The following is a 27,684-nucleotide window of genomic DNA, read 5'->3' on the forward strand; positions in this document are numbered from 1 at the left end:
TGAAAGACCTACATAAAAACAATCTTGTTCTCTATAGTCTGCTGACATGGGAAACAAATGTGTTGTAGAAAAATGCCTCTCTAGGGCTTGTGACCCCTGGGGATAGTAAGCCTGTAGCATGTTCTTCCAATCTAACGGGTAATATTTCAAAGAGGCTGTCTTATTTTCCCTGGCAACCGATTTTTCCTGAGATGGTTATCCTCCGAATGTTCTCACCTTTTCCCTTACCATTAAAAAAAAATGTTAAGTCCAAACACATTAACTTGCCAACTGTTCTTACAGAAACTGGCAACTCTCCCCATGCACTGGTCGGAATTTAAACATTTATCCAGAGAAGACAAATTCCACTCAATTTAAGAATACTTACTTTTGCCAAGTAGAGAAATGTATCTACCATTTCTTGCTGCTTCAGGGCTGATTTAAACTGTTTCTCTGCTTCCCGATACAATCCTAACCTAAGAACAACCATTTTAAAAATTAGATGATCGATTTAAAACAAATACCACCAGCATTCATTCATACCGAGGATATGAATTAGAGACAAATTACATCTGTTAAGAGTAAGCATGTACCAAGAAGGCAATGTTATATGCACACATGCATGTTTATACAGGTTAGAAAAAAGATGCCGGCATTCCCATATTCACTGTCTGGACACTTAAATGGGGTGTAGAGTCTGTCTGAAGCCTAATCAGAGCAGGATGCCAGTGAGTCACCAACCAAATTGCTTGTGTCAGCAGACATGTCACATGACCTCAAGAAATGCTCAGAGCCTCCATTTTATTGGAAGAACTGAAGATGACATTTTTTTGAAAAACATCTACTTTGAGATAAAAGCCCATTTTTAAAAACTGAGGTACTGGGTTGGCCAAAAGGTTCATTCGGTTTTTTTCATCAAGATGGCTCTGCAGCTGCTGCTGCTGAGTCTCTTCAGTCGTGTCCGACTCTGTGTGACCCCACAGACGGCAGCCCACCAGGCTCTCCGTCCCTGGGATTCTCCAGGCAAGAACACTGGAGTGGGTTGCCATTTCTGAGAGAGTCAGTTCCTAGGCAGGTTGATAGGGAGTCTAGGGGTCCCCAAGGAGAGAGGGGTCTGGAATTCTCAAGGAGGAAGAAAGGACAAACTTTTTTTCTTTCTCCACATTCCTTAGGATTATTTAACAATAATGTATCCTGCCTAAGGACAGTCTTTGAATTAAACCTTCTGTTATCTTAAAATGTAAATTATGGGAGTAGGTCTGATGAGGTCTTTACAACCTCCAGACATTCTTTGGATTATATAACCTCATTGTTAACACTAGCAAGCGGGTACTCTTTCTGCCCCCTTCTGATGCCTATGTCAGAAGCTTTCTCTATCTCCTTTATACTTTAATAAAACTTAATTACACAAAAGCTCTGAGCGATCAAGCCTCGTCTCTGGCCCCAGATTGAATTCTTCTCCTCTGGGGGCCAAGAATCCCGGTGTATTCACGTGATTCAACAACAACCTTTCATTTCCTTCTCCAATGCATGAAAGTGAAAAATGAAAGTGAAGTCGCTCAGTCGTGCCCGACTCTTAGTGACCCCATGGACTGCAGCCCACCAGGCTCCTCCATCCATGGGATTTTCCAGGAAAGAGTACTGGAGTGGGGTGCCATTTGCTTAATTGTCTTTAACTTCATTCAAAACAATTTTGTTAGGTTGTGACAGCTGTCATATCAGTGTGCATTAAAAAAAAATCAAAACTGGTGAATTTTTGTACAGTCATTTTAATACTAAAGATAGAAGAAAAAAGCAACATTTTCAGAATACTATGCTTTATTATTTCAAGAAAGATAAAAAAATGCAACTGAAATGCAAAAGAAAAAAAAAGCAGCATGTAGAGAAGGTGCTGTGACTGATCAAATGAGTCAAAAGTGGTTTGTGAAGTTACGTGCTGGAGATTTCTCACAGGACATGCTGAAACCAAGTGCTGAAAATCATTTATACCAGTGTGGTATGTTAATCATTTTGATGTTTGGGTTCCACATAAGTTGAGCAGAAAAAAATCCTGACTGGATTTCTGACGCGCTTCTCTACTTACACATAAGGAAAATGCTCCATTTTTAAACAAATTGTGGCAGGTGATGAAAAGTGGATACTGTACAATCGTGTGGAATGATAGAGATTGTGGGGCAAGTGAAATGTACCACCACCAACCACACCAAAGGCCAGTCTTCATCCAAAGAAGCTGATGTTGTGTATATGCTGGGATTGGAAAGGAGTCCTCTATTATGAGCTGTTTCTGGAAAACCTAATGATTAATTCCAACAAGTACTGCTCCCAATTAGACCAACTAAAAGCAGCACTCAACAAAAAGCGTGCAGAATTAGTCAACAGAAAACGCACAGTCTTTTATCAAGATTGTGCAAGACCACGTTTGTTTGATGACCTGGCAAAAATTGTTACAGCGTGGCTGAGAGTTCTGATTTCTCTGCCATATTCACCAGACATTCCACCTTCGGATTTCCATTTGTTTTGGTCTTGAAAAATGTGTCTTTTATTTTTAATTTAAAAAACAGAAGGAACTTTTTGGCCAACTCAATATAATTGCCATACCACATTATATCAACTTCAGGCATGTAACATAATAATCTGATATTTGTACATATTGCAAGATGATCACCACAATAAGTCTAATTAACATCCATCACCATACACAGCTACAGAATTTTTTTTCTTGTGATAAGAACGTTTAAGTTTTACTTTGTCAGAAAATTTTGCACACACAATACAGCATTATTAACTATGGCTGCCATGCTCTAAGTGACATTCCCACAACTCATTTATTTTATAACTGATGTTTGAACCTTTTGACTCCTGCTACCAATCTGCCCACCTCTAGTCTCAACCTCAGGCAACTACCAATCTGTCCTCTGTATCTATGAACTTTGTTAATTATTTTTGGTTCCTCATATAAGGGAGATCATTAAGGATATTTGTCTTTCTCTATGAGACTTAGTTTACTTAGCATAATGCCCTCCAAACCCATTCATGCCATCTCGAACGGCAAGATTTCACAGGCACTAGATTGTCTCCATATCTTGGCTATTAATGCTGCAATAAACATGGTGATGCAGATATCTTTTTTTCAAGTCAGTGTTTTCATTTATTCAGATAGATATCCAGAATGAGAATTGCTGAAGTACATGGTATAGCAATTTTTAATTAACTTAAAATTAATTTTAAAATTTAATTAATTTAAAATTTTAATTTCAAGCACATTTTTCATGTTTTCGGGAACCTCCATACTGTTTTCCTTGTGGCTGCACTCATTTACACTTTCATCACCAGCTCATGAGGGTTCTTCTTCCCTCACATCCTGCCAACACTTGTGATTTCTAGGCTTTTCAATAACAGTCATTCTAACCGATGTAAGATGACAATCTCACTGTGGTTTGACTTGCGTTTCTCTGAGGATTAGTTGTGGAGCACCTTTTCATGTACCTGTTGGGCCTCTTGTCTTTTTTAGAAAAAAAGTCTTTTCAGAGCTTCTGCACATTTTTTAATGAAAGTGCTCAAGTTTTTTTTTTTCCTATTAATTTTTATGAGTTCATGATATATGTTTTGTGTATGTTAACACATTTTGCATATGTTCAGTTCAGTTCAGTTCAGTCGCTCAGTCGTGTCCGACTCTTTGCAACCCCATGAATCACAGCACGCCAGGCTTCCCTGTCCATCACCAATTCCCGGAGTTCACCCAAACTCATGTCCATCAAGTCGGTGATGCCATCCAGCCATCTCATCCTCTGTCATCCCCTTCTCCTCCTGCCCCCAATCCCTCCCAGCATCAGGGTCTTTTCCAATGAGTCAACTCTTCGCATGAGGTGGCCAAAGTATCAGAGTTTCAGCTTCAACATCAGTCCTTCCAATGAACACCCAGGACTGATCTCCCTTAGGATAGACTGGTTGGATCTCCTTGCAGTCCAAGGGACTCTCACCACATTTCAAAAGCATCAATTCTTTGGTGCTCAGCTTTCTTTATAGCCCAACTCTCACATCCATACGTGACTACTGGAAAAACCATAGCTTTGACTAGATGGACCTTTGCTGGCAAAGTAATGTCTTTGCTTTTTAACATGGTTTTTAGGTTGATGATAGCTTTTCTTCCAAGGAGCAAGAGTCTTTTAATTTCATGGCTGTAGTCATCATCTGCAGTGATTTTGGAGCCCCCCAAAATAAAGTCTCTCACTGTTTCCATTGTTTCCCCATCTATTTGCATTAAGTGATGGGACCGGATGCCATGATTTTAGTTTTCTGAATGTTGAGTCTTAAGCCAACTTTTTCACTCTCTTCTTTCACTTTCATCAAGAGGCTTTTTAGTTTTTCTTCACTTTCTGCCATAAGGGTGGTATCATCTGCATATCTGAGGTTATTGATATTTCTCCCGGCAATCTTGATTCCAGCTTGTGCTTCTTCCAGCCCAGCGTTTCTCCTGATGTACTCTGCATAGAAGTTAAATAAGCAGGGTAACAATATACAGCCTTGACGTACTGCTTGTCCTATTTGGAACCAGTCTGTTGTTCCATGTCCAGTTCTAACTGTTGCTTCCTGACCTGCATACAGATTCCTCAGGAGGCAGGTCAGGTGGTCTGGAATTCCAATCTCTTTCAGAATTTTCCAGTTTGTTGTGATCCACACAGTCAAAGGCTTTGGCATAGTCAATAAAGCAGATGTTTTTCTGGAACTCTCTTGCTTTTTCAGTGATCCAGCGGATGTTGGCCATTTGATCTCTGGTTCCTCTGCCTTTTCTAAAACCAGCTTGAACATCTGGAAGTTCACAGTTCATATATTGCTGAAGCCTGGCTTGGAGAATTTTGAGCATTACTTTGCTAGCGTGTGAGATGAGTGCAATTGTGCAGTAATTTGAACATTCGTTGGCATTGCCTTTCTTTGGGATTGGAATGAAAACTGACATTTTCCAGTCCTATGGCCACTGCTGAGTTTTCCAAATTTGGTGGCATATTGAGTGCAGGGCTTTCATAGCATCGTCTTTTAGAATATGAAATAGCTCAACTGGAATTCCATCACCTCCACTAACTTTGTTCGTAGTGATGTTTTGGTCCCTATAGCTCTGTAATTTGGTTTGAAATCAGGGAATGTAACGCCTCCAGCTTTGTTTTCCTTTCTCAAGATTGTTTTGGCTCTTCGGAGTCTGCTGTGGTTCCATACAAGTTTTGGAACTGCTTGCTCTACTTCTGTGAAAAATGCCACTCTAATTTTGATAGTGATTGCACTGAATCTGTAGATTGCTTCATGCACTATGGGCATTTTAATAATAATAATTCTTCTAATCCAAGAATGTGAAATATCTTTCAATTTACTTATGCCTTCATCAATTTCTTTCATTAATATTTTAGTTTTTGGTGTACAAGTATTTTCATCTCTTTGGTTAAATTTATTCCTAGGTGTTTTATTTTTTGATGGAATTGTAAATGGGCCTATTTTCTTAATTTCTTTGTTATTAATGTATAGAAAGCAACAGATTTTGTATCCTACAAGTTTACTGAATTTACTTATTATTTCCAACAGTTTTTTGGTGGAGTCTTTAGGATATTCTATATATAGCATCACATTTGCTATAAACAGACAGTTTTACTTCTTTTCCGATGTGGACGCCTTTCATTTCTTCTTCTTGCCTAACTCCTCTGGCTAGGACTTCCAATAGTATGTTCAGTAAAAATGGAGCCAGTGGGCATCCTTATCTTACCCTTCATCTTACAGAGCAAAAGCTTTCAATGCCAGTGAGTGCGACTTCAGCTACAGGCTTGTCATTCACGGCCTTTACTGTGTGGAGGTACATTCCTTCTACACCCACTTTGTTAGGAGTTTTTATCATAACTGATGCTGGACTTTGTCAAATGCTCTCTCTGCATCCATTGAGATAATCGTATGATTTTTATACTTTTTTGTTAATGTGATATATTACATTGATTTGCATATGCTGAACCATCCTTACAGACCTGGAATAATCCCACTTACTCATAATCATGATCCTTTTCATGGTCCTATTTCATTTATTTCCATTCTGATCTTTGTTATTTCCTTCCTTCTACTAACTTTGAGCTTTATCTGTTCTTCTTTTTCTAGTTACTTGAGGTGCAAAGTTAGGTTGCTTATTTGAGAATTTTCTTGTTTCTTGAGTAGGCATTTATTGCTCGGTAGTTCTCTCTTAGGATGCAGCTTTTGCTGCATTCCATAAGTTTTGATGTGTTATAATTCCAGTTTTCACTTGTTTCAAGTTACCTTTTTTGACTCTGCATAAGCCCATTTTTAAACTCTAAACAATTTTGAGGTAATCAGTTAACTTCCACTTGAGTAATATAGCTATACCATTTTATTATTCCACAACATTTTCTTTCCCCCTTTTTGTCTCTGATACTGATTGTCCTAGTCTATGAATCTGAGATTTGTTCCTTGCTTAAATACAACTGTCCTGATGTCAACACCCACTTCTGCCCAGGGAACATTTTATTACCATGAAATCAATTGCTAAAGCACACTTCAGCCTGTCCTTAATAGATCTGTTGGGCTTTCTCATAACTACTCATCCCAGACATGTGAGAGCTACTTAGGCACTTTATGATAATGCTTTTATTTATGAAATAAAGGCAAAACAGTATACAATATGGTCTATTATGTTACTTTCATTTAAAGGCTTGAAAGAATAGCTGTGTTCTTTTTTCCTAACCTAAACCTCAAGCATTGGTATAACTATACCCAAAGAGATGTTGGACAATGTGGGACAAAGAAGTTAAACTGACCCCACAGTCTGGCCTAAAGTTAGCAGATATATGATGTGGTACAAGCCCCTATTGCTTCAAAAGCCCTGCAACTTTACAAGGAATGTTCATAAAATGTTATCAGAGAACTCTGAAGTTCTGAAGAACAGCATATTTATACAGAGAGTTTCAACTGAACATTTAAGTCTTAAATACATGGCTGAAGTTCATTCACTGAATTCCATGAACACCTATTTAGTTTGCATATTTTAAACTAATAAGTTGTCTCTTGCAAAAAATAATTTTATAGGGATTACAATAAAAAGATACATATAAAAAAAGAATATGAAAACAGAACTAGATTTTATAAAAAACAATGAAGAATAAAGAAATTAAAAAACAAGCAATTAGAGCTACTGAAGTACCTGGAAACCAAAGAAAGGAAAGAAGGATGAGTCATATGTGTTTTATTACTATACCCTTAAGAGATCATTTCCTCTAATCCTATCAAAAAGGAATTCACCACATGGGTTCTTGTGCAAAGGAAATGGAGTGGGCGCCATGTATAAAGAACGTCTAGGGATAATGAAAACATCAGTCAAGTTCATAAACATAGGACAATATCAAAGAGTCAGAGTCCAGAGATAATCTCCACCAACTGCCAAGTTTTTCCCTCCAATTTAATTCAATAAACATTGTCAAGGACCAACTGCATGCACATTTAATGATGTTAAGGAGTTGCAAAAATGAAGATAACAACCATGTACTGAAGGCACCAATTAAGACTGAAACAAAACATATTTTAAAAGAAATCTAATTGTATTATGGCCAATGAGGAAAAAAAGTACTTTGAGAGCACAAAGGAGGAACAAACTAAGTTCCAGCGAGGAAGGAATGGGCAAGATTTCGACAGTGAGGTAGGGTGGGCTGGGGGTGAAGGGACATCTCTGATGGACGCAAACTATCGGCACAAGCACACAAGAAGGAAAGTCCACAGCATGTTAGGGGGATGCTGAGTTGTTAGGTTTAGGCAAAAAGAAAAACACGAGACAGAATGGGAGAAGTGAGACACGTGGGCAAAGCTACAGACTTGGACAGGCTCATGGATGCCACATGTTAAATACAGATTTCACTTGAGAGGTAATGGAGATCAACCAAAGAATATTTGCAACAGTCCCTCTGACAGTACATAGGAAGGATTGATCAGACAAGAAAATGGAGGCAGAAAACCTCGGTAAGAAACTAATGTAGCAACTCAAACAAATGACACGAAAAGCCAGGAACAGGGCACTGGAGTGGGGATGGCTAGTAAGGGAGCAACTGGAAAAGCCACTGCCCAGGAAGAACCAGGAGGACTTAACTGTCAGGAGCAGAGAGAGGGAAGTCGCCCTGGGTGCTCCCTCTGGTACCCATCCCTGACCTCGTCACCGAGAGGAAGGGGCTCTTTCTCTGGGCTCCCCCTGAGCCCTGCACTTGCTTCTGTCAGAACGGGAACCACATTTGCAAATGATTCCTGTCCGCTCTCTTCCATTCGGTTGTCAACCGTTTAAAGGAGCTTCTCATTAAGCATTTTACTGTGAGTGAGTGAACAAATGAACGAATGCTCAATATATAAAGATGAGAGGCGACCAAGGAAACAGAGGAGAATAATAATTAATATAACAAAATACATTCATTTAAATACCATCTTACATGAAGAAACAAGGAATCAAGTTATGCTTTTCTTTCATTATTACAGATTTCTGAGAGTTTTGCTTAGAACCTCAAGATTCCAAGCTTGTCCTCAGAAATTATATTCATAAAAGCTTAATGTTATAATGATCCAGAACTACCTTTTATCAGAAAATACTTCCTCAATCTAACAGTAGGGAAAAATACTTTAGAGTTCTATGTGAAATATCTAAATGGAATATAGTCTTAATTTCAACAGTAGAAAAATAAGCATCCTTTTTATTCTATTTATATATTTCCTTTTCCTCAGTGTTCAATAACTAAAGTTAGTTAACTATAGAATGATGTTCAGTGACTAGTCTACCTTGTTTTTGAATTATAAAATACATTTATCTTTATAAAGTATAACTATTCATTTGTTTCTATTTTTCAAATGCCCCAAGTGCATTTCAATATTAAGCAATCATTTCAGTTCCTGTTTACCAGTTGTTGTATAATATTCATTATAACTTTTTTGATCTCTCAATTGGCTTAAAAATGTGTTTAAAGGTTAAGTGAACTGTGTAAGAATGTTCAGATTTTAGGGAAACACTAGGAGATTGTGCAAACAGTAAAAGAACTGGCATCAGAAAGTTGAGTTCAAAGTCTAATTCTGCCGCTTACAGGCTCCATGAAGTTGGGAAAGTCACTTTATCCTTCTGAGGCTCACATTTTCTCATCTGGACAAAGGGCTACTAATAGCAACTACCTCCAAGATGCCGTAAGATTTAACTGAGGTAAGGTGATGTGTGGACCAGTTCTCTCTTAACTGTAAAGCACTTTGCAGATGAGAGGCAGAAGAAGAAATAAAGATGTGAGTCAAGAGGAGCAGAGAACCAACAGACCCGATTCTAATCCCAGGTCTGTTACTAACTGGTTCCTGATACAAATCAGTTTCTCTGGCCTCGGCTTCTTCATCTGAGAAGGGTGTGATGGTCTCAAAGCTTCCCCTTCCCACATTTAAAGTTTCACTATTCCAAAAGTGTCGTACTGCCAACGTGTATGTGTGTCAGTCACTCAGTCACGTCCAGCTCTCAGTGGCCCCATGGACTGTAGCCCTCCAAGCTCCTCTGTCTATGGAATTTTGCAGGCAAGAATACTGGAATGAGTTGCCATTCCTACTCCAGGGGATCTTCCCAACCCAGGGATCAAACATGTGTCTCCTGAGTCTCCTGCACTGGCAGGCGGATTCTTTACCACTCACGGGAAGCCATCACGTGATTGCTAAGCAAATGCTCTCTCAAGCAAGCCAGCGACACCTTGCTCTCTTCTCCATGAGGAAATCCATCCCCCAGAAAAGGTTACTGGATTTGAGACCCTAAAATATGTTGCTGTTTCTCAGCCTTTGAAAAGAATCTGAATTTTACCTGTAGTAACATTTTCCAATCTGCACTTTCCACCACCAGTCCTTGTACTGAGAATGCTCCGTGGAAAGGGCAGCCAAATCCAAAGCCTTTGAAAAACAATTCATTTTCAATTAGGATTTTCTCTTCTGACAATAAGCAGAAACAATAAATAATGAAATAAACCATATAATTAGCATCAATCAAAACATGCATTAGAAATCAGATAGAAACTCGAGTTGCTCATGTCTCCAGATGGCCCCACCAATTTTCCCTAAATAATCAGTTCCAGACCAGAGGGCTGACAGCAGATGAGAAGCAAACACTGATCAAAGGGAAGCAGATCTACAGTCTATCTGAATACAGCTTTAATATACAAAGTACAAAACTGGTATTAAAAATTTGTAAGTTTTTACCCCACCAAAATGCTTCCAAACTTAGTGGCAGTCAAGCCTTTACTGTGTAAAGTAGGCCCAAGTGCAGGCCCCACTTTAAAGACAGAGGTCGAGAAACAGGGAAAGATCAAGTATGGAAGTAGAAAAAGGTTTAAAAACAGGGTCATGAAGAAGAACTGGATTGCTTGGGTGACTGCCATCTTTAACAACCATTGTTAAGTTATTCTGGTATCACCTTACGTTCCAGTAATCCTAAAGGTCAGGCTTTGCTTGCGATGGACTGAGAAAGAGCTAACTGCTTTCGTATTTTATGTGTGATTATCCCTTTCTCTCTAATGTCTCCTAGTTTGTTCCTTCTAGTGATTATTCAAGATCAGACAAAAATACCTAATTAACAATTAGGATTCTATAAAAAGCAGAAACCATTTGGACAGAGAGGAAGCAAATCAATCTTTATACAAATGTAAAGTTCACAGGAATCTGAAGCTCATGTAAAGATTTGGTTATTAGTTTTAAAAGAATTCTGATTTTTTATAATACTTACTATCCTTTCTATTAAGGTTGAAAACCTTTTATGCTTTAGTCAGTGTTAACATCATCACAATATCCAATAGCTCAGTTACAGTAACTCTTAGATTTTCAGTTCTATAATCTCAGAAGTGAAATGAAAGTCCCTCAGTCATATCCGACTCTTTGTGACCCTATGGACTGTAGCCCGCCAGGCTCCTCTGTCCATGGAATTCTCCAGGCCAGAATACTGGAGTGCATAGCTGTTCCCTTCTCCAGGGGATCTTCCCAACCCAGGGATCAAACCAGGTTTCCCGCATTGCAGGCAGATTCTTTACCGTCTGAGCCACCAGGGACGCCCATAATCTCAGAATGTATCCCATATTATTGTTCATTTCTTCATATTAACTCTTATCTGAAATGAACGCCAAAAGAGTTCCTTGAAGCTCCTGCTGCAAAATTAATAACTTTCCTTGTGTTCCCCATCTTCCCTCACTCCAGGGGAGACTTCTAAATATGCAAACTATTTATAAAGGAATGGTGTCACATGCTGAGGTTCTAATGGACTTGAAAAATCAACATGTCTACTTGAAAGCTATGGAAATTAAAAAGAATCCAGAGATAAAAGTGGAAGTGAAAAATGAGGGGAAAAAAAGGCATCATTTCAATTATCATTATCTCTAGAAATACCAGAAAACCATATTTCAATCAGCTCAGTTCAGGAGTACATTGTAAATATCTGAGTCATGTTCCTTTTAACTTAATCTTTTAGATCTGTTAAAGCAAACAGATCAGATTCACTTTCAGACTTAATATAACATTCTATTTTTCATAAAAATATGTCATTCTGAATTTTTTTTACATATTCTAATTTTTCCAAGATTAGATTTAGTGCTGACTACAGGCTGTTGATTTTGCTTTCAGATATGGTTCCCGTATACGACTCACATGCCCACATATTTGTCTAAGCCAACCAAAGAAATTAATATGAATTACAGATATAGAATAAAAATGGCAAAAATTACATGTTAATGATCGCTCTTCATTTGATGACTGAGGCTGCACTAGACAAAGCCACCATTATGATTTCAAATGGACCCTGCATCCCCTGGGAACAGGCGCCCACTTCTTACACAGCCTTGCTGTTCCCTGAGAACAGGCGCCCACTTCTTACACGGCTTTGCTGTTCGCGAATGGTGCCATGCTGTTGAGACCCTCAAGACTTAATTTCATTCTTTACTTCTGATTTATGCTGAAAACAGATTAGGAATCAAACAAAACTGCCATCATAATAAGATACACAATTAAAAGCTGTTCACATTTTTAAATTTTAAAGAGGTGACCGAAGAGCTGTATTTTTTTAAAGTCTTTGCCAGCTTTTTAAAATAAATGACTAGATACTTATATCTTAGGATCTTTGAATAAAGTAATCAATCCAGTATCTGGCTTTTAATAAAGACCTACGAGGTTGTAAATAAGTTCATAGAAGTCCCTATGAACAGGGAGCCCTGGCAGATCTAGACAACAAAACACCTGTGAATACGTCCAACTAGGTGTCCCAGAGACTCTCCTACCAACAGCTGGAAACAGCGCCCCAACCACCCAAGTTTAAACAACAGCTTCCATTCACTATTGTGAGCACTGTGACAAGGTCAGCAGGGTGAAATCCAACAGCTCATGGAAACAAAGACCTCAGAGTCCCCAGTCCACACGCCACTTCAGTCCTGTCAATATTGCCCACACTGCCCCAAAAAGGGAGAGGAAGGGAAAGACTTATTAAGAAGCCAAAAGCAGAAAGACATTTTTCCATAAAACAAATCGTTTTTTTCAATGTAGCTCCTTTTCTCACTATTATGTAAATGCCAAGATGTAGAACATCCTCAAGATGAAGTTATTCATGAGGATATCATCATCATGACCCATAATCGGCATGTGATCTATCAGGTTTCTGAACCCATCGCCTACAACTTCTCCCCTCGCAGACTTCACTCCAGCCACACTGGCCTCCTCAACGTTCTTTAAACGATCCAAGAATGCTGATACCCAGGGCCTCTGCAGTCAGTCTTTCTGACTTAACGTGCTCTTCTTCCACTGAACCACGTGGTTCGTCTTCCTTCCTTCAGGCCTCTGTTTAAACGTCTTTTTGAAGTGAACTTTATCAACCGCCTTCTAAGTGAAAGTGAAGTCGCTCAGTTGTGTCCAACTCTTTGCGACCCCATGGACTGTAGCGCAGCAGGCTCCTCTATGGGATTTTCCAGGCAATAATACTGGAGTGGGTTGCCATTTCTTTCTCCAGGGGGGTCTTCCCAACCCAGGGATTGAACCCAGGTCTCCCACATTGCAGGCAGATGCTTTACCATCTGACCCACCAGGAAAGCAGCCGCCTTCTACCTCATCTAAAATAATATCATCCTCCATGTCATCATCTACTCCCTTCCCTGGTTTCCCTGCTTTATTTTTATACTACTTATCCCATGACATTTTATATATTTTTTAAATTTGCTAACTGTCTCCATTCCTTGCCCAACCAGAACGTAATTTCCAAAAGAGCAGAGATTTTGTCTATTCGCTTCACCCTGTGGTCTCAGGGCCTGGAACAGTGCCTGGCACACTGTGGTGGCTGAGAATGTGCAGGAAGAAAAAATAAACATCTCTGCAATAAATGAATCAATCTTCAACAAGTCAAGAAACTTATGATCTAGTAATTACAAACATTTACTCATTTATAAAAGGGGATGGTATTTGAATGTTTCTTTTTAATGACAATGTAACTATGTGATTTCATATATCACCCTATAATGCTCTGACCAGCTTTATATTAAGTGAAAATGGCATGTGCTGTACTTACTTTTATTTACAGCAACGTGCCCGGCTTCTCAGTCATTCCAGCCTTAGTTTCTCTTTTCTCTATGTGACCACATCCACCGTCACTTCCTTACAGATAACCACCACACTCAGTATATCTGGCCCGGGCTCTCACCTACATTTTAGGGGCACAGCTTCTGATACATGCAGTGGCATCTCCACTTGGATCGGCTTTCACAATTTCAAACTGAAAATGCCTTCCAGTGAGTTATTCAGCTTCCTTACAATCTAACCTCCTTCCCTAACAATCCCATGTCTGTTAGTAAAACAATCGCTCTCATAGCATCTTCAGGAGGCAGGTCTGACCTGGCTCTCTCCTTTGTCTGCTACACCGAATCCAGCATCACATTCTGTCACTTCCTTCGGACAATGCCTCAAAATGCTCCCACTATTTAGGATATGGCTTATTTATTTCTCATTCCATATCCTCTTCATGTTTTTACCCTTCTTTTACATTTTCTCCCTCCCTTTCCAAAAAAATCTTACTGGATTTTTACTAATATCATCCCCTGATTTTTCCCCTTGATATCTGGTAATAACATCAGAACCTCGCAATTACCTTTCTAACTGTTTAATTGTGTCAATTTTATTTCCTCAGCTAGATTACAGGACTTACAAGAGGCAGGGAAAAATGTATTTTTATATAGCATAATGGTTGACACATAGAAAACACAACTGAGAAAAATGCTTTTGTCTCCCTGCATACTAAATACATAGGTATAAAGCTTTTTCTGTGAATAAAAGAATGACAAAAAATACTATCATTAGACACTGTAGAATTAACTACATTTGATCTGACACAATCTGTGCAGTTACTACTCGTTTGCACATTAGCATGTAAAAATTACCACAAATGGAGAAGTCATATGCACATAACCTTGAAATTCTCTGTTAAAAGGCTACCAAGATGACTGATTATTGATTACTGTTGAATTTGGGTGATGATTGATGTGGGTTCATTACACTCACAGTATACATTCTACCTGCACATGTATGAAATTTTCTATCACAAAATGTTGAAGGGGAGAGATGGGAACATTACCAAAAAAACCCAGAAACACAGCATTAATAGGCAGATTCTTTACCACTACACACCAGGCAAGTCCAATACAGGTGTCAGTAAACTTATAATCACTATACAAATCAAAGAAGAAAAGGGATCCACCATGTTATTAGGATAAAAAATAAACTTTAACGAAAACATATTATGCAGCGTTCTCAATTACCCGTACCTTGCCCTTTAATGGAGATCGATTACTCCACCGATCAGGCATAAGTCTTACTACTTCTATAGTTATACAAACTTTCCTACTGAAACAAACAGTGGATTTGAAAGTATGAGTAATTCTCCAATCTTTAATAATTCCAGCTGTTTATAACGTAATAAATAGGACATTTCCAAATCTAAATCCTCCAAATCAGAAAAATTACATTAAAAAAATAGTGCAAATTCAAAACTTACAGTCTTAACATCATTTTCATGATGAAAGATATATTCAAACAGAGCCTGTGAAGAAAGAATACAAAAAATACATTACATTTTACTTTAACAAAGGTGCTCTATTGTTATAGCAAAACCCAAAGGCTATTTTGACAGCAGCTGGATTGAACCAAAATAACAAAGTCCTCTAAAGTGCCTGGAATTTATAAGTAAAGGGTATATCCATACATTTGTTACAATTACTCATTTTAAAACAAGGCTACTTATAACTGATGCCTGTTTTTAAAAATAGGAACTGGAAAGTTCAAGAATACGAACTGGAAAGCTCAACAGTTTTTTTCATATTACACATGCTATTTTATCAGAAACAGACAAATGAAAAGACCAACCTTAGGAGTGTCATAAAACTGCATGTATTATACAGTGATTGTGATATTAATAATGACACCTCAGACATGGGAAAATCTGGAAGCTCTTTCTGAAACAAAGCAGAGTTTAACTGCAAAGTAAGATGTTTTTCCTAATATGCAGATGTCTCTATGTGCAGCAAGGCTGAGAACCATTATTCTAATACTGCCCCCAACTCATCTGGATAAATAAGCATCTACCGGACTGCCCCTTGGTGGTACTATATTTATCCATAAATACCATTATTTTACACTTGCAAAGCGTACACTTCTACCCCCGGAAGATATCAAGGTTATTAACAGAGATCACTTGGAAGCAACCAAAAAAAGAATAAATAAATCAAGATAAAGCCCTCTTTAAAAAATCTATTCCTAATTCTCCATTTGTTCAGTTATTTTTTAAAAAGTTATGAGTACAGCTTGTGTCCTGATAAGTTAAGTCAAGGCAAGTTGGAGACCAAAGACAGAGAAACTTGGCATTATTTCCACAACACATTAAATAAGTGCAAAATCTAGTTCAGTTTGAATTTCATAACATAAACCAGGTCTGTCCTGGAAGCATCCCAATTTAATCGAGGGAAATGCCTCCATTGACTACAATCCCTGGTTAGAAAACAGCAATGGTATCAAGTAGCCAATGAGCCACCTCTAATAAATGGCCTGAAAAGATAAGCAATCAGATATTCCTCATAAAGGTAAAAGAAATAAGTAAAACTTTATGACTACTAAATCAAGTTGACTAGACCACTATCAAATAAGGAATGAAGAAAAATATCATTGGCATTGTTACCATCTGATTTCCTGTTTACCAGCTAGCATTCTTTTTTCTGACTTAAGTTTCAAGTCTGTATGGCTAGCGTTCTTTTTCGCCTTCCCTAGAATGTTTGTGTGTGAAAGTCACTCAGTTGTGTCCAACTCTTTGTGACCCCATGGACTATTCAGTCTATGGAATTCTCCAGGCCAGAACACTGGAGTGGGTAGCCTTTCCCTTCTCCAGGGGATCTTCCCAACCCAGGGATCGAACCCAGGTCTCCCGCCTTGCAGGTAGATTCTTTACCAGCCACAAAGAAAGTCCCTAGAATGTTTAACATTTAGTAAATGTTAAACGCCAGTAGAACTAATAATAGGAACGAGCTCAGCACTGATGTACAGAATTCACAGAATTACAGATAAAAACCTGAGCTAGGCTTATACCAGTTTCTGGAAACTAACTGCTCCTGGCTCTGAATTATTCTATGCTCACCTTCAAATTCCTTTCTACTGGAAAGGTCAGGAACATCCTTCTTTCTATTCCTCCCCCTCCCCCTTCTCTCTCTCTTTCTATTACTCTTTCTCTTTAATTTAGAAAAGAATTTAATAGTTAGTTGGCTTGCCATTGTCTGGCTTAAGTAATCTTTATTGAGATGTCGGATTAATTACTAATTAGAAATAGAACGTTTTTCTATCTTCTTTTTGACAGTTCTAAAATCCTACAAGGATAGAAAATTATTTTTCTGAGAATAGTCCAAGCTAAAAAAGAAAAACACACACACATACAGATGACACCCTAAACGTCATTACCCAAAGATGGTGCTGTGTATCTGCTTTCTTTGTTATGAATTGCTATTCTTTATTAGGAGAAAATGAACTTCCTATTATGATAGTATATATGCTTTATTTCTGATTGACTTTCCTTAATACTAAAAGAAAGTTCAGATATTAGAGTAATTAAACATTTCCATTTCAATCAAGGCCAAGTCTTTTTTCTTCACAAATCTTTATCCATTTCCTGCAATGCTATTATGATAAGTCCCTCATAACTCAGTTGGTAAAGAATCCACCTGCAATGCAGGAGATCCTGGTTCGATTCCTGGGCCAGGAAGATCAGCTGGAGAAGGGATAGGCTATACCCACTCCAGTATTCTTGGGGTGCCCTTGTGGCTCAACTAGTAAAGAATCCGCCTGCAATGCAGGAGACCTGGGTTCAATCTCTGGGTTGGGAAGATCCCTTGGAGAAGGGAAAGGTTACCCACTCCAGTATTCTGGCCTGGAGAATTATGGACTGTATAGTCCATGGGGTTGCAAAGAGTCTGACACGACTGAGCGAAGTGACTTTCACTTTCACTCTGAACATCACTTCATAACATAAAATAACTTTAAGTACATACCTTTGCCAATTTAGGTTTCTGGGCATATTTTGCTAAATTCAGTCTAGATAAATTTATAAAAGGTCCATCAGGACTTGTAAGCATGGAAGCCTGTGGGGAGAAATGACAGAACAAGAAAAACTGAAACTTTCTCTTGAAACAAAAATTGAATTTAACATTCATAAAATTATAAATCCAACACAGGTAAAAAAGAATCACCTTCAAAAATCTTCCATATAATCCCCTACTATGAAAAGAGTGGAAAATGATGCAACATTACATAAATGACTTTGGTCACCCAAGGCTACGGTGCGGCTGCCAGAACTTACCGTTCCCAGCCTGACAAACCTCCCGGACGAGCTGGCGATGGGCCGGGCAGTGTAGGCGGTCCTCGGCGTTCTGATGGCCTGCTCCATAGTGCCTGGCCTTCCGCTTTGCGTGCTGGGCCTCAGGAAACCTGTAATGGGTCTTCCAGCTTGAGTGACCGGCCTGCGAAGATTGTAAATCGTTAGTGTCCGACGAAGATCTAGAGAGGAAGGCTCACACAGTCTGGCCGGTATTTGGCGCGGCGGGGGTGGATGAAGCAGGAGTGCACTGAGGTACCTGACAGCGGGGCTTGGCCCTCCGGTCTGATTAGTCCCGGGGAGTTTCAGAGACGTTCCAGGGCCTAGGAGATCAGACGGCAAGTTCAATTCACATATTATTTATAAATCTGTAAAAACTGTCCGCTAACGCAATTTTCACGAGTGCGCTGGCCTGACGGAAAAGACCTTAACAACAAGAACTGAACCTAGTAAAATGTGTTTGGTTCGTATTTATTGAGTACCTATGTTACTTTTGTTATCACATTTAATCTTCACACTAATTCTGTGCGGTAGACAGTACTAACCCATTTAGCAAAGGCTCAGAGACTTAGGTAAACAGGTCAACCTGTTAGCAGAGCCAGCGTTCACACTCAAGACAAGACAGGCTCCAAAGCTCTGACGCATCAAAATGAGAGTTCTATACTCCCAGGTGGCGCTCATGGCAAACATCCTGCCTGCCGAAGAAGGTAAGATGTAAGAGACCCTGCTTCCATCCCTGGGTTGGGAAGATCCCCTGGAGAAGGAAATAGCAACCTACTCCAATATTCTTGCCTGGAGAAGCCCATGGACAGAGAAGCCTAGCAGGCTGAAGTCCATAGGATCGCATGGAGCCGGACACGACTGAAGCGACTTAGCAGCAGCATACTCATAGTTTATTTTTCATACAAACTTCTTCTCCCAGGAAAAGATCATTTACCCCCAATATCTAGAATTTAGATATTTTAACTCCAAAAGACCAAATGATAGGGAAAAGAGACACTTTAAAACAGCTATTACCTTCCAAACATGTATAAATGACTGACCACTGTCACAACTAAGAAATTACTAGCAAGACCCCCAGATGTCATGGTCATCACCCAATGCCATTCACAGCAGCACACGTGCAGGCTGGCACTAGGCCACTGCGCCAGTCGTGACGGGCATTCTCTGCCAAGCCAATCACTCCACCACCTCACATCATGCATCACAGCAAAGCATCTTCAGTAAGGAAGTGATGCTTTCAAATGGTCAATGTTTAAAAATCCTATTAGAACACTGCTGTTGTTTGGATGCTTTCCTGTGTTTACAGACTCTTGGATAAACAATCTTTCGTTATATTAGATCAGACTGAATGCATTTTTATAAAACACTTTTAAAACATATAATATAATTTCTATTGAAAAATAGTTATACATCAGTCTCATACTTTGAGATAATATAACTGAATTGTGCTTTTGTACTGTTTAGGCAGAATAGAGGCCTTACCTCAAGTAAGGTAATATTTTTTCACATATACACGTTTTATGTATATAATGCCTTACTTTTATTACCAAAAAAAAGGCATATAGAGAGCATTTTCCACCTTGTAATGGCATTTCATTGACTTAACTGAAAAATCAATACTTACGGGGAACTTGAGCAATAGCATTCTCATCCAGTATCATTTCTGCGATTCCTTCCTGATCTACGTCGATTTCATCCACGTACACCATTTCAGTCAGTGCTCGTGCTTTCAAAATCCAGGCTGCCTAGTAAGCGTGGATAAGACAGAGCATATCTTAACTCGCACTGGAAGTAGTGTGAAGCCTGCGGAAGCTGGCCATCCTTCATCTTTGTCTAATTTTTACCCAGCGTAGTTACCATGCAGTGCGTAACACTGAGTTAAAGGCTATGTCGAGAAACTAACACAAGCGACAGGGTCACTATTAACCAAGAAACAACCTGTACGGATCAATTACCTAGCACACGACAGGGAGGCGACTGCCTGGCGCTCTTCTAACACGCCTTTTTGTAAGTGAAAGAAGAGCTTTATAGAAAGCGTTACTAGAATTGTAACTTCAGAACCAGTGAATAAAGCCACAACCACAGGGTTCTGTCTTCCCCCTCCAGAGCCACGCCCTTCACGAAAACTTTCCTGATGGTTGAACTCTAAACCTACTTCCCTCTTACCTTTCTCATAAAGCAGTCTCTTTATACTTATATTATTATGTATGAACCATATTTGACAAACACTGTAATTCCCTGGGCATCTATTTGCCCTCCCTTCCCCCAGAACACAAGCTTTTTTACCTTGTTCACTTTGAATTTTCCGTAACACCTATGGTTTTTGTACACAATAGGTGTTTCAAAACTGTTGACTTGAACTAAGATCAATTTTTGCCACTTTTAGTAACTAATCAACACCATCTCAGTTGTTTTGTGATCTAGTCAGTAGAAACCCTGCTAGAGAGTAGAAGAAAAAAAAATGGAAAAGATAATTAAGGAGTCTAGAAAATATCTTACCAGCTTTGATTTACCTTGAGAAATCAGATGTAAAGCTGTGCACAACTGAATACCTTACTAAACATTTAAAACTGCTTGAACAGAAAAGTTTATCTTTCTGCCTCAGTAGAAAAGTGAAAGTGAAAGTCGCTCAATCATGACTCTTTGGGACCCCCATGGACTGTAGCCCACCAGGCTCCTCTGTCCATGGGATTCTCCAGGCAAGAGTACTGGAGTGGGTTGCCATGCCCTCCTCCAAGGATCTTCCTGACCCAGGGATTGAACCCGGGTCTCCTGCACTGCGAGCAGATTCTTTACTGTCTGAGCCACCAGGGAAGCCCAAACATTAAACATTTAAAACTGCTTCAGCAGAAAAGCTTGCCTTTCTGCCTCAATAGAAGCAGAGAGCAGTGAAGCTTGGCCCCGTGGAAGCTGTGGGGACAAGGGCACCCGTGAAGTGGCAGCACAGGACACTCTCTCCAGTGGAGACAAAAAACTAGAAAAAGAAAAAAAAGAAAGCGGAGAGGAGGTAGCAGCAAGGAGAGGGGTTACTCCTTGTCGCCCTAGAAACTGGGCTGGGAAGCATGCTGCAGGCGGACAAAGGGACAGAGAGAGGAACAGACAGAGGCAATGAGATGTCCAAAGGGCCCTTACCAAGATCTCGAGATGTGCTCAGTCATCAGCGTGTACTGATGGAGCGCCTCATTACATAGCATTGTGCTATAGGTTCCAAGAAGGAAGCACAAGCACGTTAAAACGTGGATCCTAAGTTCCCTGAAGGTATCACCTACTGGATTAAACAACAGGGCCAAGGAGCGCATGACATGTGACGAATGTGCGACATGGAAAATAGTTTTACAAGAATTAGAAAGCAGAGCTGCTTTTGTGGGCTGAAGTAACTGGAATGTTTTTTGTTTTTTGTTTTTAATTTTTAAAGAATAAAAGAAAGTCCTCAGGCTTTCATTTTAATGGGAACAAAGAAGGCTGACTTCACAACATATTTAGGATCCTCAAGTGAAATTACATTTGACTAGATTGTGGGATTTGGGGCTTGTACTTTTCTGGCTGAGGTTTACTGGATTCTTATCAGATAACTTAGAATAAAATATTTCAAATGTTATGCATAAATTCAGCACAATTAAATGGGCAGAACATGGGCCCAAAGAACTGATTTGTTTTTTAGAAAAAGTCAATTTCAGTTGGAGTGCATCTAACTGTGAGAGCCACCAAAGGGTAGAAACCTGAGATTTTCACACACAAAAAAGATGAGGAAAGTTGCCAGATCTATACAGCTGTCTGCAGGGGTCACAGAAGTTGTTGATGGCTTGGACTTATGGTTTAACTTTGAGGATGAAAGAAAGTAATCCTGATTTATCTTTAAGTCCTCACAGTTTATGCTGCTCTCCAAGTATCGGAAGGCTTTTTTTCAAAAGGGTATTCTTCACTCAGCACCCTCTGGTGGACGGGAAGGACTGCGGCACTTTCTGTTCACACAGGAAAGCAAGACACGGGCCTCACTGGCTCCTTCTCACATTCCCAGGGGGCACACACTGCACCCCAGGTCCTGAGAACTGAGCTGGGTAAGCCACAGCCCAGGTTCTAGCTTCTAAGAATTTCAGTGTTACAGTTCAGTTCAGTTCAGTCACTCAGTTGTGTCTGACTCTTTGCAACCCCATGAATCACAGCACGCCAGGCCTCCCTGTCCATCACCAACTCCGGGAGTTTACCCAAACTCATGTCCATCAAGTCGGTGATGCCATCCAACCATCTCATCCTCTGTCGTCCCCTTCTCCTCCTGCCCCCAATCCCTCCCAGCATCAAGGTCTTTACCAGTGAGTCAACTCTTCACATCAGGTGGCCAAAGTATTGGAGTTTCAGTTTCATCATGAGTCCTTCCAATGAACACCCAGGGCTGATCTCCTTCAGGATGGACTGGTTGGATCTCCTTGCAGTCCAAGGGACTCTCAAGAGTCTTCTCCAACACCACAGTTCAAAAGCATCAATTCTTCAGTGCTCAGCTTTCTTTATAGTCCATCTCTCACATCCATACATGACTACTGAAAAAACCATAGCCTTGACTAGACGGACCTTTGTGGGCAAAGTAATGTCTCTGCTTTTGAATATGCTATCTAGGTTGGTCATAACTTTCCTTCCAAGGAGTAAGCGTCTTTTAATTTCATGGCTGCAATCACCATCTGCAGTGACTTTGGAGCCCCCCAAAAAATAAAGTCTGCCACTGTTTCCACTGTTTCCCCATCTATTTCCCATGAAGTGATGGGACCAGATGCCGTGATCTTAGTTTTCTGAATGTTGAGCTTTAAGCCCACTTTTTCACTCTCCTCTTTCACTTTCATCAAGAGGCTTTTTAGTTCCTCTTCACTTTCTACTATAAGGGTGGTGTCATCTGCATATCTGAGGTTATTGATATCAGCGTTACAGGGAGGGTATAAAAACAAAAATCTGGAACATGGCAGAGAAAGGCACCCAAATGCCTTGTCAGTTCAGTTCAGTCGCTCAGTCACGCCCGACTCTTTGCGACCCCATGGACTGCAGCACAACAGGCCTCCCTGTCCATCACCAATTCCCGGAGTTTACTCAAACTCATGTCCATTGAGTTGGTGATGCCATCCAACCATCTCATGCTCTGTTGTCCCCTTCTCCTCCTGCCTTCAGTCTTTCCCAGCATCAGGGTCTTTTCAAATGAGTCTGTTCTTCGCATCACGTGGCCAAAGTATTGGCGTTTCAGCTTCAACATCAGTCCGTCCAATGAACACCCAGGCTTGATTTCCTTTAGGATGGACTGGTTGGATCTCCTTGCAGTCCAAGGGATTCTCAAGAGTCTTCTCCAGCACCACAGTTCAAAAGCATCAATTCTTCTGCGCTCAGCTTTCTTTATAGTCCAACTCTCACATCCATACATGACTACTGGAAAAACCATAGCCTTGACTAGACGGACCTTTGTTAGCAAAGTAATGTCTCTGCTTTTTAATATGGTGTGTAGGTTGGTCATAACTTTTCTTCCAAGGAGCAAGCGTCTTTTAATGTCATGGCTGTAGTCACCATCTGCAGTGATTTTGGAGGCCAAAAAATGAAGTCTGCCACTGTTTCCACTGTTTCCCCATCTATTTGCCATGAAGTGATGGGACCGGATGCTTTGGGGTGGGGGGAAAGGTGAAGAGTTCGGCACCCAGGACAAGACAGGAAAGCGAGTGCCAGGTGACACAGGTGAGGAAGAGGAGGAAGCCCCCCTTTGGAGCTGATCTGGAGAAAGTAAAGGGCCGGGCTCGGCTGAGGAGAAGCTGCTTGGCAAGAAGCTGGAGGGAGAGTCAAGGGCAAACGCGGGACCCTGTCTGCCCGGAGAGGGGTGTGGACTTCCCCCCTGAGGAGGAGGGGCTAGTAAAATTTCAGGAGGACAGGGAGTCCCCTACGTACGAACGAGTTTAGTCCCAAGAGCACAGAGGTCCAATTTGTTCCTACGTCCAACAAAGTTAGCCTAGGTACCCAGCGAACACAACCCGCTATGGAGTACTGTGCTGTTACGTAGCTTTATGATGCTTTTCACACAAATAACATGTAAAAAAACAAACACAAAAAAACAAAGCAGCTTTAATCTTACATTACAGGACCTTGAAAAGGACGGTAGTCCAGCAGCTGGCACTCAGGGGCCGGCATCGAGTAAACAGACAAGTGGAGTTACCACCCGGAGGAGGGAGACGAAGTGGGAGAAGGCGGAGCTGAAAGGCTCGTCAGGGCGGGAGCCGCGGCGGCGCAACGTCACTCACGCTGACGTCACTCACGCTGACGTCACTCACGCTCACGCAGCGTCACACTGATGCAGAGTCACTCACGCTCACGCAGCGTCACTCACACTGACGCAACCGAACACACATGCGCCCGACGGCATGTCTGCAGGTTCACAACCCAAAGGCTCGTGTGTAGGGGACTTAACATATGATTTGGAACCCTAGTTAAATTAACTTTATAAAAGTCAAGTTTTTATTAGTATAGTATCATTTAGACAGTTGGATATTAATTATCAATGCACATATTTTGTAAAACCATTTTCATACGCATACTGTCACCTCAGAGTCCAATCCATCAGGCTCCTTGACCTCCATCCTCCTACTAAACTCTCAAATATTAAGGAAGGGCAGCTTTTTTTATATAAGGATAGGAAAGTAAATCCACTATTCCCCCCTCACCAAATGAATATATGCTTCAGAAGCCAAATAGGAAGATTTATTTTTTAAATTTTTATTCCATAAGAATTCATTTTTTCAAAAAAGTAAATAGATTTATATTTGTTTCAATTTCCTAAATCTCACTCTTAAGTAGAAATAATCATGTGAATTCTTGATATTTAAATATCTGCAATAAAATCTTAAACAATTATTTAATTTTAAATTTTATCAGTATTTGAGAATATTAATATTCCTAACTTTACTTCTAGCCTGACAAAAAATGCCCTTGAAAATCATATGTATCACTGTTTGATTAAACATCAGATTGTATTCAAGGAACTGCTCTGAGCAATAGGAACAATTCATGGAATTTTAATGAAAACATCTTATTTTGGAGGAAAGCCACGTATGTTTTACAACTCTAAATTCCTCTGCCTGTTTAAATTTTTAAGTTCAAAACTAACTGGTGAAATAAAATGCATAACAAAGCAAATTGGTAATCCTACACTACCACTAGAATCTAAATAAAATTGCAAATTGTTTTTATCAGATACACTTAACTCGTTAATGACAGAGTTGTGTGGTTTATGCAAATAAATTTGAATACTGATGATAAATTGGAAGTACTATGAAATTGATAAAATAATAGATGCTTAGGAGTTTTTTCATAGAAAAACAGAGATTCTCCTTGATAAATGAGTAATTATCACATCAATTATTTCCTTTTTTATCTGTGAAACATAATCCCAACTCATTCACCTACTGAGTTAGTCTACAGGACATTACTCTAGAGGCAAATATCTGCCTGCTAACATCAGGAAAATATTGACTTACTTGTACTACATTCTGGGAGGTTAACCCAATTTTAGTGATAAAAATAGACAAATGAAAAAGTTAAAACTCTACTGAGTAAAACATGTTTAAATTGTTCTGTTCCTCTTCATACAGAACACAAAGCCATGTAAGGCCTGAGGCTGGTGATAAACAATTCTAAGTTATTCTTAGAATAAAGCCACCAAAAGAACGGTCTGTGTAACCTCACTTAGACATCACGACAATCAGTAACAACTGACACTCTGCCTACTCTATGAGAATGAAAACTCAGGCACAAAATGTTGAGTTGTTATTGTAAAGCCTTATTTACTTTGAAGTGGTTAAAACCTGAGAGAGCGCAAAGGCGCAAAGTCTGAATAGTGAGCTCAAAAGAATCCAGTCAGCCCTGCTCCCTTCTGATTCTTTTAGATCACGGTCCAATTAAGCCAACAGGAACAGGACAGGACATACCAAATGCAGGTCCTTCACAAAGTACTTGTGCTGGTTTTGAAACTTTCAAATCCCACGTAAAGTTTTAAAACCAGACCAACAATGCAAATGGTTGATGTTTTAATTTAATCTTAATTTTAATCAAAATCTTGCAAAATTACTGAAAACAAAAGGCACATTACTTACTCTGCTTATTATACTTTAGGTACCTCTTATGACTTGTACATATATTATGCAAAAAAAATAGTTTTGCACATCTATCAATACAGAAACTATAATGAATATTCAATGACAAATGTCATTCTTTTAAAGAAGAGAGTACAACATTTTAACCTATTTACCGTCTTTGTTTGATACCACACAGGCCTCCTGCAGAGTATTTTGTATACCACTTTCTTCTAAAAAGGTCTGATGATTACACATTTGAACCCCATGAGATTCAAACTGTTTATTTACCTAAAAGAGTTTTCTCTCGCTTGGCAGGGCAAACACCTGGTAATGTTTAAGTTCTCTGATTTACAGCTCTCTCATCCCCTCTCCTATTCCCAGACTTACTAGAAACCCTCTTGGGCTAAAAACTTCACTGGCCAGGAGCCCCCGACCCAGACCTCCTCTTCCTCGGTTCCCTTCCGACCCACCCACTGTCCCACCCAGTCGGCAGCTCTTTCTGGCTGCCTCTCCACTTCTAACAAAGCTGATTCAGGAGATGCGGCTGTCTGGCCAAGTCTTCCTTTCCTCCTCATGGTGGCAGGCACCTCTCTCTACAAGACAAGATCTTTCCAAGCAGGGTCAGCCTCGTCCTTACTCAGGACCGACAATCCCATCCATCAGTCTTTCCGGACACTCCTGGCTCTGCGGACGTTCTGGCTCCCTTTCTAAGCCCCTGGCTCCCCTTGCCTCCTCTTTTGCATCTCATCCTCTGGGTCAGTACTGGTCATTTCTATTTAAGCTCCAAGTCTTCACAAGTAGCGTGCCCTAGTTTTACACCTATAGACACAAAAGTATTGGAAATACAAGTTTATATTTATGTACAAAGGTACAGAATGCCTGGTAGATTTAGCTAATTTTATAACAGCACAATAGATAGGCAGCAAACTTACTAATCTATAGCAACAACTAAGTAATAGTGATTAAACTATGCTCTGAACTAAAGATTGCAGCTAAACCTTTACCTGAGACACTGGCAATGCAGGATCTGGTTCCTGGAAAGCATTAAGAAGGTAGTAAACATCTTTAGGATAATACAATTTCTAAAATAAAAAGTCTTAATGATTAACCAAGTATTTGTAGGTAGACTAAAAATCATTCAATATGGCATTAAAACATGTATAATATCATATAAGAAACAAATCGCCAGTCCAGGTTTGATGCAGGATACAGGAAGCTTGGGGCTGGTGCACTGGGATGACCCAGGGGGATGGTATGGGGAGGGAGGTGGGAGGAGGGTTCAGGATGGGGAACACATGCACACCCGTGGCGGATGCATGTTGATGTATGCAAAACCAATACAATATTGTAAAGTAAAAAAATAAATAAATAAATAATTAAAATAAAAAAAAAGAAGTTAAAAAAAATGTAAAAAAAAAAATCATTCAATAAAAACCCAAACATTAACTCTAATCCTTCCCCAAAAGCGCACTCAAGAGTTCTGTATAACTAATATCCAGGGAGGAGTGCTAAATTTTCTATTATCAGAAAATTCTAATTAACCTCACTTAGAGCACAGAGAAGATATCTATGTATTTAATGAAGTCTCAGTATCTTAGGAATTAAAAATAATTTTACAACTATACCAAGTAAATATTTTTTATATTCAAAAATAAGTTGATGGTGGTTCAAACATTCAGATTTTAATCACTTGGGGAGGAGGAAACTCCACAT

The 27,684-nt window shown here is 39.7% G+C and overlaps 1 protein-coding gene across 2 annotated transcripts in view; it reads right to left on the reverse strand.

Moving 5' to 3' along the window:
* The window catches only part of TTC8 (tetratricopeptide repeat domain 8), a 58,111-nt gene that overhangs the window by 21,474 nt on the left and 8,953 nt on the right, over positions 1-27,684 (reverse strand). The window contains exons 2-9 of one of the 2 annotated variants that reach the window (XM_006061503.3): positions 26,976-27,005; positions 19,506-19,626; positions 18,138-18,201; positions 17,864-18,023; positions 17,556-17,645; positions 15,023-15,067; positions 9,818-9,903; positions 368-455 (exon numbers count right to left, since the gene is read on the reverse strand). In XM_006061503.3, the coding sequence (XP_006061565.2) occupies positions 368-455; positions 9,818-9,903; positions 15,023-15,067; positions 17,556-17,645; positions 17,864-18,023; positions 18,138-18,201; positions 19,506-19,626; positions 26,976-27,005 (684 nt within the window). The remainder of the gene's footprint in view (positions 1-367; positions 456-9,817; positions 9,904-15,022; positions 15,068-17,555; positions 17,646-17,863; positions 18,024-18,137; positions 18,202-19,505; positions 19,627-26,975; positions 27,006-27,684) is intronic. The other variant, XM_025295102.2, reaches the window with a different exon arrangement.

This window comes from Bubalus bubalis, chromosome 11 (assembly GCF_019923935.1).
Source record: "Bubalus bubalis isolate 160015118507 breed Murrah chromosome 11, NDDB_SH_1, whole genome shotgun sequence".
Classification (NCBI taxonomy): domain Eukaryota; kingdom Metazoa; phylum Chordata; class Mammalia; order Artiodactyla; family Bovidae; genus Bubalus; species Bubalus bubalis.